This window comes from Rhipicephalus sanguineus, chromosome 2 (genome assembly GCF_013339695.2).
Source record: "Rhipicephalus sanguineus isolate Rsan-2018 chromosome 2, BIME_Rsan_1.4, whole genome shotgun sequence".
Classification (NCBI taxonomy): domain Eukaryota; kingdom Metazoa; phylum Arthropoda; class Arachnida; order Ixodida; family Ixodidae; genus Rhipicephalus; species Rhipicephalus sanguineus.
In genome coordinates, this window is record NC_051177.1 from 94871078 (window position 1) to 94881410 (window position 10333).

A 10333-nucleotide genomic window follows, 5' to 3' on the forward strand; every position below is an offset into this window, starting at 1 on the left:
TCGGCAAGATTACTTGTGTTATCTGTCACAAGACGGTCAGCTTTTTCGGCAATTATATTGGCAGCAGTTACTATTTTCATTTGTAGCACCTTAGGCATGTTATCATAATATTGCTTTCTCTGTGCATAAGCAGCTGGATCTCAACACAGTTCATCAAAACATTTAGAAGGAATCGTAGCAAAATGCGCACTTCGTTGAAGCTGTGCGTAATCGTGTTGTGGATATAAAGTGCAGGCACTCAAAGAGTCATTCGGAAAGCGCCGAACAGGCAGCCACTCGCGGCGGGCAAATACAGCGATGGTTTTTAAGCCTTGCTCCCAAGTGCATCCAGAATGGCGTTGCCTAGCTTACAGCAAAATGATAGCATAAGGCGCCTCTTAGAGCTGCAACAATAAGTACGCGCTGTTATGCGATACTTCCATGGTTTCTATGTGCTCGTCTCTTGTCATCAGTCGGGGCCCTGATGTGATTGATCACAGCTGCATCAGACAAAAACGCCGGGCTTTGCCACCGCTGCTCATAGTTCCGCACTGTAAATATACTGACCAATCAGGCATGTGCAGTCAGAAAGATAAACGGAGCCCAACGTCACAAAAATAAAAGGCGCCCAATCAGACGAACGCGCAAGCAGGAGCGTTGTGACGTACACACAGCGTGCTGCAGGTCCCGATTCGCAGACCTCTTGTCACAGCGCTATGAAGCACCTACCCCTTAGCCTTTCGGTACAAGGCAGCGCCAATACAGATGCACTAGGGAGCGAGGCTTTCTATGGAGACCACGCATCCGCAGAGCTTTTTCCACCGGCGCGCATCGTCTGCGAGCGACTGCGTGTCCGGCGTTCTGTACAGACAACTAAAAGCGCTGTGGCTGCGAAGTGTAGCGTTGGACAGTTTCATGCAGAAGCTGCAAAAAAAAAGGTAATGTTGAGCTCGTCTTTATATATATATATATAGTCGTAAAAACTAGCATGTCAACATGAAGTGGAAGTAGAGAAATGTAACTGGCAACGAAAAGAAAGAATGTCGCTCACAACGTGGAATTTTGCCTTTTGCTTCCTTTCTTTATGGGGCCTGGATTGCGTCTGAGGCACAATACTATCTCGCAACCATCAGGACAATATGCTTCTATAACGTTTCCTGCGGCTGCAGTTACATATATCGACTGTGCGCTTTTACTCTAAAACAAACTGCAGTAATAGAAATGGTCTTACCTTGAGTGGTGTGAAAATGCAGCTGCTGCCCGTGCTCGGCAAGTTGCGAGGACGGCTCTCTTCCTCTTGCGTGAAGCTCTATCCTTACGATTTCCCATGACTCATGTGAAACTCGGCAAGGCTCTTGTGCTGGAGGCAGTGTTGTATGCGTTACCGAAAAAAAGTAACTAAATACGTTACTCATACGCTAAAGAAAAAGGAACGCGTTACCGCCCTCGGTTACCACTAAAAAAAGTTAACGCGCTACCGTTACCGTTACCGAAAAAAAGTAACGGACGTTACTTCCACCGTTACTCCATAGCCAGAAACCTTAATCAGTGTGGTTTTGCCTCAAGAACCTACAATAGATATTTTATAAAACTCATATTTATATATCACTTTAAAGTTGTCGCCCAAACAAAAATGTAACCCCAAAATACTGATTAAACGAGAATAATTGGCACAAATGTGCCGTATCTTCGTAGTACTCTAGTGGCCTAAAGGTGCCTGCATGGTTACATGTGATGGCTTCTAACTCTGTGGCACACGGGGAAGCTGTTTTTCGGAAATGGTAATCGATTTCATCATCAACGCTCTCTGAAATGAAAACATCACTGAACAAACTTGCAGTAATTATGACAGCGTGCTTCTGCTACCAAAATCAATGCGCAAATTTTGTAACAATAAAGGAATGCTTAAATGGTATAAATCTGGAGAAAAGTATGTGCGCACATAAACAAGTTTACTTTTTTCCATTTGACCTGTATAATTGCCGCAAATATTGCGACTGCGTATGTGAAAGTGTTCAAGGTCGGCCTCGCTTGCTCAGGAAATATTTTTCGGAGGGGGGGGGGGAGGGTTCTACCATACTTTATGTATGTTGGTGCGTGCGTTTTATGTGTAACGTGTATACATACACAAGTAAAATTAAAAATTTTCGGAGGGGTTTAAACACCCCCCCCTCCCCCTTGGCTACGCCCCTGCAAAAGTGAATAAAGAAGTACCATATAGTGCGTCCGTCGAGCTCCTATTTAGCGTAGGTGCGGACGGATTCGCTAATAAGCGAGTCAAGCTGTCCGATTAAAGCTTTGTAAGGCAGCTGTTGCTTTTATTCAACGGTTTGTAGTTACATTAGAAAACTGTTCCTCTACTACTCTAGCACTGTCTATAAACATCGTATATGCAAAATTAGTTTTGCTTCTTGATATTTGCAACTGCGCCTACGTTTCTGGTTATTGAACTCCTGAGCAAGCGAGGCCGACCTTGAACACTTTCACATACGCAGTCGCAATATTTGCGGCAGTTATACCGGTCAAATGGAAAAAAAGAAACTTGTTTATGTGCGCACATACTTTTCTCCAGATTTATACCATTTAAGCATTCCTTTATTGCTACAAAATTTGCGCATTGATTTTGGTAGCAGAAGCACGCTGTCATAATTACTGCAAGTTTGTTCAGTGATGTTTTCATTTCGGAGAGCGTTGATGACGAAATCGATTACCCATTCCGAAAAACAGCTTCCCCGTGTGCCACAGAGTTAGAAGCCATCACATGTAACCATACAGGCACCTTTAGGCCACTAGAGTACTACGAAGATACGGCACATTTGTGCCAATTATTCTCGTTTAATCAGTATTTAGGGTTACATTTTTGATTGGGCGACAGCTTTAACGTGATATATAAATATGAGTTTTATAACATATCTATTGTAGGTTTTTGAGGCAAAAACGCACTGATTAAGATTTCCGTCTATGGAGTAACGGCGGAAGTAACGTCCGTTACTTTTTTTCGGGAACGGTAACGGTAACGCGTTAACTTTTTTAACACGAAAGTGTTTTATGCCGGGGTCCACCAAGTACATCCATCACGGATATGACGTTGTGGACGCCAATGGGCAAGAAAGAAAAAAACCAAGAAAAAGATCCCCCGCTGGGAATCGAACCCACGATCTTGCGGCCGCGACGGCAAGCGCCCGACGCCCTACCGACTAAGATGTTGCACACGGCGCAAACGCGCCTCATACCTTTCACACATTCTCTTTCGCACGGTGCTCTCTGATGGCGGTGTAGGTAGGCGGTGCGGAGCGGGGCGGTGCCGCCGTCTGTGAGAGGTGAAAAGAAGTGATGCTTCACGATTGACACTTACTAGCGCTTACTCTGAGATTGCGCGCGATATCGGAGGTCATGGTTACAGCGTCTCGATACCGGCGAGGTACACTGGCCGCGCTGGCGTCGCCGAGGCGCACCCTTGACGCAGTTACGTTGGTTACGTTGTTTCTTTGCCTTTCGCTTCGTGTTAGCGTGCGTCGGCTCATCGGAGTAGTGCAGCTTCCACGTTCACCAACGGGATTTCTCCGCCACCGACAGCTTCGATTGCGAGAGCACCGACTAACAAAACTGCTGCAATATGCGTTGCAGAAAGGGCGCGATTTCGACGGGCGACTGTCGTGCCTTGGTGGAGCGAGACTAGCGCCTGCGAGACATAGCACAGCGGGACGCACGCGTTTGCGGCTCAGGCTACGAACCTCTATACCTCCCGTGTTGCTGAAGCGTAGTGTGTGGTAGTGTATGCATGAACGCAGGCGTCGGTCACCCATTGCTAAAAAGCGCACACCGTGCCGTTTCTCTCCTTAATTGACGACGCTTTGAAAAAGTGCACACCGGGTACCAAATGTTGATTATAAGCTTGTTGATATCATCCCTACGCGGGATTCACGATTTCCTCTGTTCAAATATATGTTCACAACGTCAGCTACCACAACGGTTTAATCATGATCATGGGCATTAGTCGTCGCCATAGAGACCTGCCGTCAACATGGGTGCATCCACGTCAAAACGGTGCTGTTGCGGCCAAACACGAATAGACATTGTACAAGCTCTCATATACCACTACACAATGAGCACTACTTCTGTGAAGATACGTTTCACTTTCGTGTTATACCGATTCCTGTGACGGAGGGATCAGCCATGTTTTTTAATGGTAACCGAGGGCGGTAACGCGTTCCTTTTTCTTTAGCGTAACGAGTAACGTATTTAGTTACTTTTTTTCGGTAACGCATACAACACTGGTGATACCTCACGCTACCGAAAAATGGTAACGAAAGTACGTTACCTGTTACAGTTACGAAATATTAACGAGTACGTTACTTAGTTACTGAAGAAAGTAACGCGTTACCGGTAACGCCGTTACTTGTAACGCGTTACCGCCAACACTGGTCACAAGCGACTGTTTCATCAAATCACCATCGTAATCGTCAGCCTGTATTACGTCCGCTGCAGCACAAAAGCCCTTCCCAATGTTCTCCAACCAGTTCCGCAGGTAGGTATGGAAGGATGTTACCTTCTTAAAAGACAATGAGTTATTTATTATTCATCATTTATTCATCATACCTCGAGGGTTCCGACACGGAACATTACATGAGGGGTAATGTCTCCAGTAAATGTCCCCAGCAAAACTTCTGTCCTGCGCGAGCTGTTTCCATTTTATGCTTGCATATATGACCGTCAAAAAAAAAAAAATTCAACCTAGCTTAGAAAATGACAACTAGCACGCGAGAGACGAGACAAAATATCATACGGGACAAGCGCTATTTAGTTGAAATGTGCTCTTCCAGAGCAATATTGATGTGACCTTGGTGGCATAGCCAACTCAGCCGCTGGAAACGAACTCGGACACCTTGCTCCTCCTCGAATGATTCGTCCATTTATAAGTATTGTTCAAATAACATGAACCGCAGTTGTGACCTTGACTACAAGCTAGACTGAAGAAACGACTTGTTGCATTTTTTACGCTCATCACGAAGTGATATTTCCCGCGATACAGCCTGAACCTTGCTTAGCCGGTTCAGTGCTTACGAAGCAGCTGGAGAGACAAGTTTGGTGCCAGCGATACGCCAGCATATTCTAGACGCCATATTAAGCAGAGAATTCCCACCGCCAACGATGCAGTATATGGAGCCAATTCACACCGGTTGCTTGTGCACAGAACAAAGGTAGTTACAGTGTAGGTCGGTCTCGCTGGCTTCCTTTTCTCTGAACAGCACACTTTTCACAAAAACTCTAAGCTGGTAAGCTATAATGTGTAAGGATAAGTAGTGTGGATCTAAACGTTTGTGCCGCCGTGACTAATATCGCGCATACGGCAGTTGTGAACGTGAATTCACGATTGTTTGAATTGCAAATGCAGCGCGCACAGCACACTACCTATGCTTGAAGCAGGAGCCGATTACTTCATCCTATGGAAACAGACAACACGCTTCGTGCAGTGGCAGTATGGTGCCGCACAATGAGTAGTTGTGTAACAAGAGTAAAAATGGCACTGAAAGCACCTTTCCCCCGCTTCATTCGCCAGCTTTTAATATGGCATTTACGTGTAGGTCTTCTTACAGATATATTTGTTTTGCTTTTTTATGATAGGCGCATTTACCTACGGTAAAAATTCTTCCTGCGGGCGGACCCAGACACCTCTCCAGGCGGTATGTTCGAACCGGGAGTGCTCGCTTTATTCCTGCAGTAAAGATAGTTTTGAAAAACGTCTCAGCGCCGTGAGTTCACGATATATCCTGCTTTCTACTGCCTTTGTCATTCGCTTTGTTTAAAGTGGTTCGGAAATTGTATTTCTGCAACACAAGCGACTAGCAACAAGGTACGGCAATCAAGGCGGCTAAATCCCCCCAGGTGAGTGGCATTTCGAAAACACGAATTCCACTCGGCGACCTCAGTGCACTTCATGAAACGATATGCAGGCTGATATCACTATTCGCGGCGAGATCGACCTATAGGTGGCAGCACCATCACCCCGCTAGTGTGGATACTGGTTTCGTGTGGTGTGTGTAGAAGTGCACGGGGCTTCTGTTTTCGCATCGTGATTTTGTTTTCCCTACCCGCAGAAAACTCTTCGTTATCGATGGTGAGGTTTTCTTCGGTGCCACAATGCCGCACATACTGCACAGAGCCAGGGATAAGCTTCTATTTTTATCCCACCGACTCGGAACGTCGCCGACTGTGGCTCGTTAGGCTTCGTAACGGCAAGACGCCTTCCAAGTACGCGATAATGTGCAGCAAGCACTTCGACGACGGTGCGTTCGCATTCGCAGACGAGAAAGAATGGTGAGTAGTCAGTGATAACTTCGCTAATGTGTGCATTTATATGCTTGTTGCTGCTGTGCACTACGAGCGTGAAGACGGTCGCAGTAAGCGAACGCTCGGGGAAGCTTCCCTGTGCTTTGATTTTCCTACACTTCCGCAGGAAAATTAAGCGAGAATCAATCGAGAAAGAAGAAAATTAATTCATGGAATTTATTCTTTGTCATTCATGTACCGTCTGCGCTGTGAATGCAAAGTTTGTTCGCGCTTGGCTATGAGTCTGTTTAAGCGAGAGTCCCCGAGCCCTTTTGTAGTTCGTGCATGTTCCATTGTGTTTACACGGCCGCGAGAACAGTTCTCAGTGTTCCGCAGGGCAAGTACGTGCACCGAAACGCGGCAAGTGTGTATGCATGATCTGGTGCATAGTAAAGGGTATCGTTTTATGAGCCCTCACTCGCCACGTAAGCGATGAAAATGCGCGAACGAGTTTATCGCCACTGCTGATCTTGATGAATATATTTTTCTCGCTCGCTCTTTTTTTTAAGTTTTCGCGGAAGAGATTGAGGCCTGACGCACTTCCGACACTGAACTTGCCAAAGCGCAAATTTGACAGGCATAAGCTACCTCGCAAGTACACGAGTGTCTTTGTATATACATTTCGCCACAAGATATAATTGCCCAAGGCAACTCAGTTTTGCGATTTCCGTGTCATTCCATTTTCTGTTCTGTTTAGGGGACACTTTAAGTACCGAAGTGTCAGACGTGACTTGACAGAAATACTTCTCTGCAGTGGGACCAGGACCGTACACAACTAAAGCTCGTCGCTTAACCTATAAACGACAGTCCCGAAGTTATACACCTAACCACAACGCGCAAGGTCATGAGAGCCTTTTTTTTAACCACCGAGCCTCTAAAAGGCTATATTCACATGAGATTTAATACTTATCATCTTTAGGACAACGCCAAGTGCACTTTGCAATGCGCTTGAACCACACAGCGGCACCTACACTGATATGACTCTCGTGAACGGACGGTACGACGACCACACACAGCACTCTCGACAAGTGCACTCACTGATCTTATTACAGTACATATACAGCCGATCAAGGTCAAATGCTTCTTTACATCGTGTTAGGCATACGTACGAGCGGTTAAAGTTGCACCAACGCAACGGAACAAACCGCCTTTTGAGGCCCTGCATGACGTACGCGCACATGCAAACACTACGCGGCTAGCAGACGACGCATGGAGCAATCCACACTAGGCGCGCTTCAGCCAGTAGCCGCCAGGCGGCGACTCCGCTCGATCTCGCGGCCAATAGCGCGTTATCAGGGACGCCGGCGCATGTACTTCGAGATTACGCCACTACAACGTCACCGGCACTAAAGGCGCCACCTACAATTGCCAGCACACAACGTGACACCGCGGCCAGGCTAGTGAAAGAAACCCACGTGACTGGTATGGCAAATTGACCTGCCATCTATGGAGTGGGATCAGAGTTAAAATCTGCGTTCCGTCTCTTTTCTCCCAACTCTCTTCAACCCCCTCTCTGGCGGGATCAACTCCCTCTCCTCCGGGAGGCGCGCCGGGCGCGCTTTCCGCCGCCTTGCTGGCGCCGCCGCGCCGACTTTGAAATTTGAAATCCGTTGGAAAGTTTCGTGTCTGGCGTTGGTAAGGCGCGCGTTAGCCGTCGTCGCTCGTCCGTTTGACGGTGCGCGCTCGCTGTGTGCTTGTGCGACGCGATGTTTTACGACTCGGGATGTTTGTGCATAGTGCTTTGTTGCTCGAATACTTCCAGAACAAGTCCCGGAATATATGTGCCGGCCCCCAAAAGAACAACAGGTGAGCGTGCCCTTTGAGTTGCGGCTTTCATTGTGTCAGTTTGAATTCACGTCCATACCGAGTAGCTGTTCTCTGCAGTGGGGCTACAGTTATTGTTTTCAAAAATGACTGATTCGAAAAGGGCACGATGCTGCGTTTAAATCGTTATACGAACAAGCAGCGGTACATGAAGCCCATGCGACGTAACTATATAGTTACAGGCTTACAACTCTCACAGAACCGCGTGCTTGAATATGTGCTTTGCATTTATCTCCGGTTAATTACTCGCCATCGCCTATAACCGCGTTTCTAAGGCTGTAGGTAAATGTATAAAAACTTGTGCTGCTCTGAGACGAACAAACGAATTCACTTTTGCACGAGTCGACGGCGCTCTTCATCTGATTGGAACTTGTTCCTTTTCTTCAGGGCGGAAGCGTTTTTAAAGTACTCCGGAACGCCACACAGCTGATTGGTGCGCCCAGAGAAAAGCTGAAGAATTGCAGAATCGGCGCATTTCAAGAAGAGATGCCATGAATCCTCCGATATCATCTGTTCATTTTCTTCGCGTTTATCATCACTAGTTTTATGAAAATCAACGTTTTTGGAAATGTAGTCAATAAAGTGCGGCCAATATTAGTTGTGGTATATGTGGAGTTCGTTTTCACATCTTTAAAATGATCTTTACATGATTATTCTATTTTTAGGTATTCAACTGCTTTCATTGTTTTTGCATTGCAGTGAATGTTCAATTTTGTTAGTTATGATAATTTTGTGCAATATCGTGCGCATATATCAGAAGCTCTTCTGCACTTTTGTCAGTATAAAAATTGTTTTTTATTATGTGCCCTAATGTTATGCTGTTTTTTATTCCACTGTTCTTTAAGTTCTTAACTTTGCCGATACCTTTCGTGTTGTTTAGTGGTCATGAACACGTCTATGTGAATCTCCTGTTCATCACTTCTGTTAATCTCCTGAACCTCTGTCGCACCACATTTGATGAAAATGTTGATTTTCGGAAACGAGGACAATAAAACGAGACCAAAGATATTTTGTGTTGTGAGTGCAATTCATTCTTTTGCGTTCTGGCACATGCTGCACGACTGCAGTGTGTTCAGAATGCTTGATTGCAAATTGCGTACATTCAAACGCGCAACGAACGCGCGGCGCAGCACCCGCAAGCGGATGCAAAAAAAAAAAAAAAAAACGCCGGCGCAGCATGCGCGAGCGGGCGGGCGAGCGGGTTCATGAAAAAAAAGTGGGGGAGGAGGCTGCGCAGCACGCGCACGCAAACAAAACAAAAAGAATAAAAAACGGCGCTTGCGAGAGAGCTTGGAGAGGAGGTGCGAGGCGCGGCTGGTGTTGCCATGACGACGCATACCGTGTGCGCCGCCATTCTGCAGTTTGAGCTTCTGAATCCCAGCCGCCAGGATAGTAACTGAAGGGACGTTTGGCGCTGCCAGCGCTGACGTCATGAATTAAGACGTCCTATGGGAGGTATACGGAGTAACCTCCCCCTGCCGCGGCCGCCACATTATCAAACCGAACATCCACAGCCGCGCGGCCTTTGAGGCCGAGGAGCACACACTCAACGCGGCCGTTGGGAAAGGACAGGGAAGGAGGTGAATGAAGCAGCTTTTCAAAAATGGCAGTTCAGCAACAACGTTTCAACACGTTTAAATAGACGTAGTAGAACATCTGGCTACTCAACTGACCTTAGCATTAGACGCAGGACTTGCTACCAAAGTCCCACGGAGTGACGAACGTACTCGCCTTCCCCATCGACGTCCACCAGGCGGCGCAATGCAATCCTCGCGGATAGAGTTACTGTATATGCTACATTTTAGGTAGCAGAGTGCGCATAGGTCCGCCATCTTGCCAGCCGTGGCATCCACGCATAAGCAGGAAAGCCGCCTCTCTGGAATGTAGGAGCCGACGCGCTGCTGTTGTTGCTGCTGTCCTCTCGGCCCAGCGGCTCCGTGCACCTTCTCGTTCGTTCATAACGCGCCGCTGGCGCATGACTTTCGATTCGAAAAAAAAAAAGAATGGAAAGCGCAAGAACAATAATTGAGATGGACAGGTGGAGATGGGACACTATCGTAATATTTTTGTTTTAAATGGCAATTAGAGAAAGTGCGACGGTCACGATTCTGGACCAATTAAATCAGCCTAATTATTCGTTTCACGTAGTTTTTGATGCAGCACTTCAAAAGATTAAGTGAATAGCTCGAGAAAACAAGTG

General features: G+C 46.8%; 1 protein-coding gene across 1 annotated transcript in view; it reads right to left on the reverse strand.

Moving 5' to 3' along the window:
* The window catches only part of LOC119383419 (histone-lysine N-methyltransferase SETDB1), a 99288-nt gene extending 89459 nt beyond the window's left edge, over positions 1 to 9829 (reverse strand). Inside the window, exon 1 of the mRNA XM_037651536.2 lies at positions 9807 to 9829. Within this exon, the coding sequence (XP_037507464.1) occupies positions 9807 to 9814 (8 nt within the window). The 5' untranslated portion in view covers positions 9815 to 9829. The remainder of the gene's footprint in view (positions 1 to 9806) is intronic.
* Between the last annotated feature and the right edge of the window lie 504 nt (positions 9830 to 10333).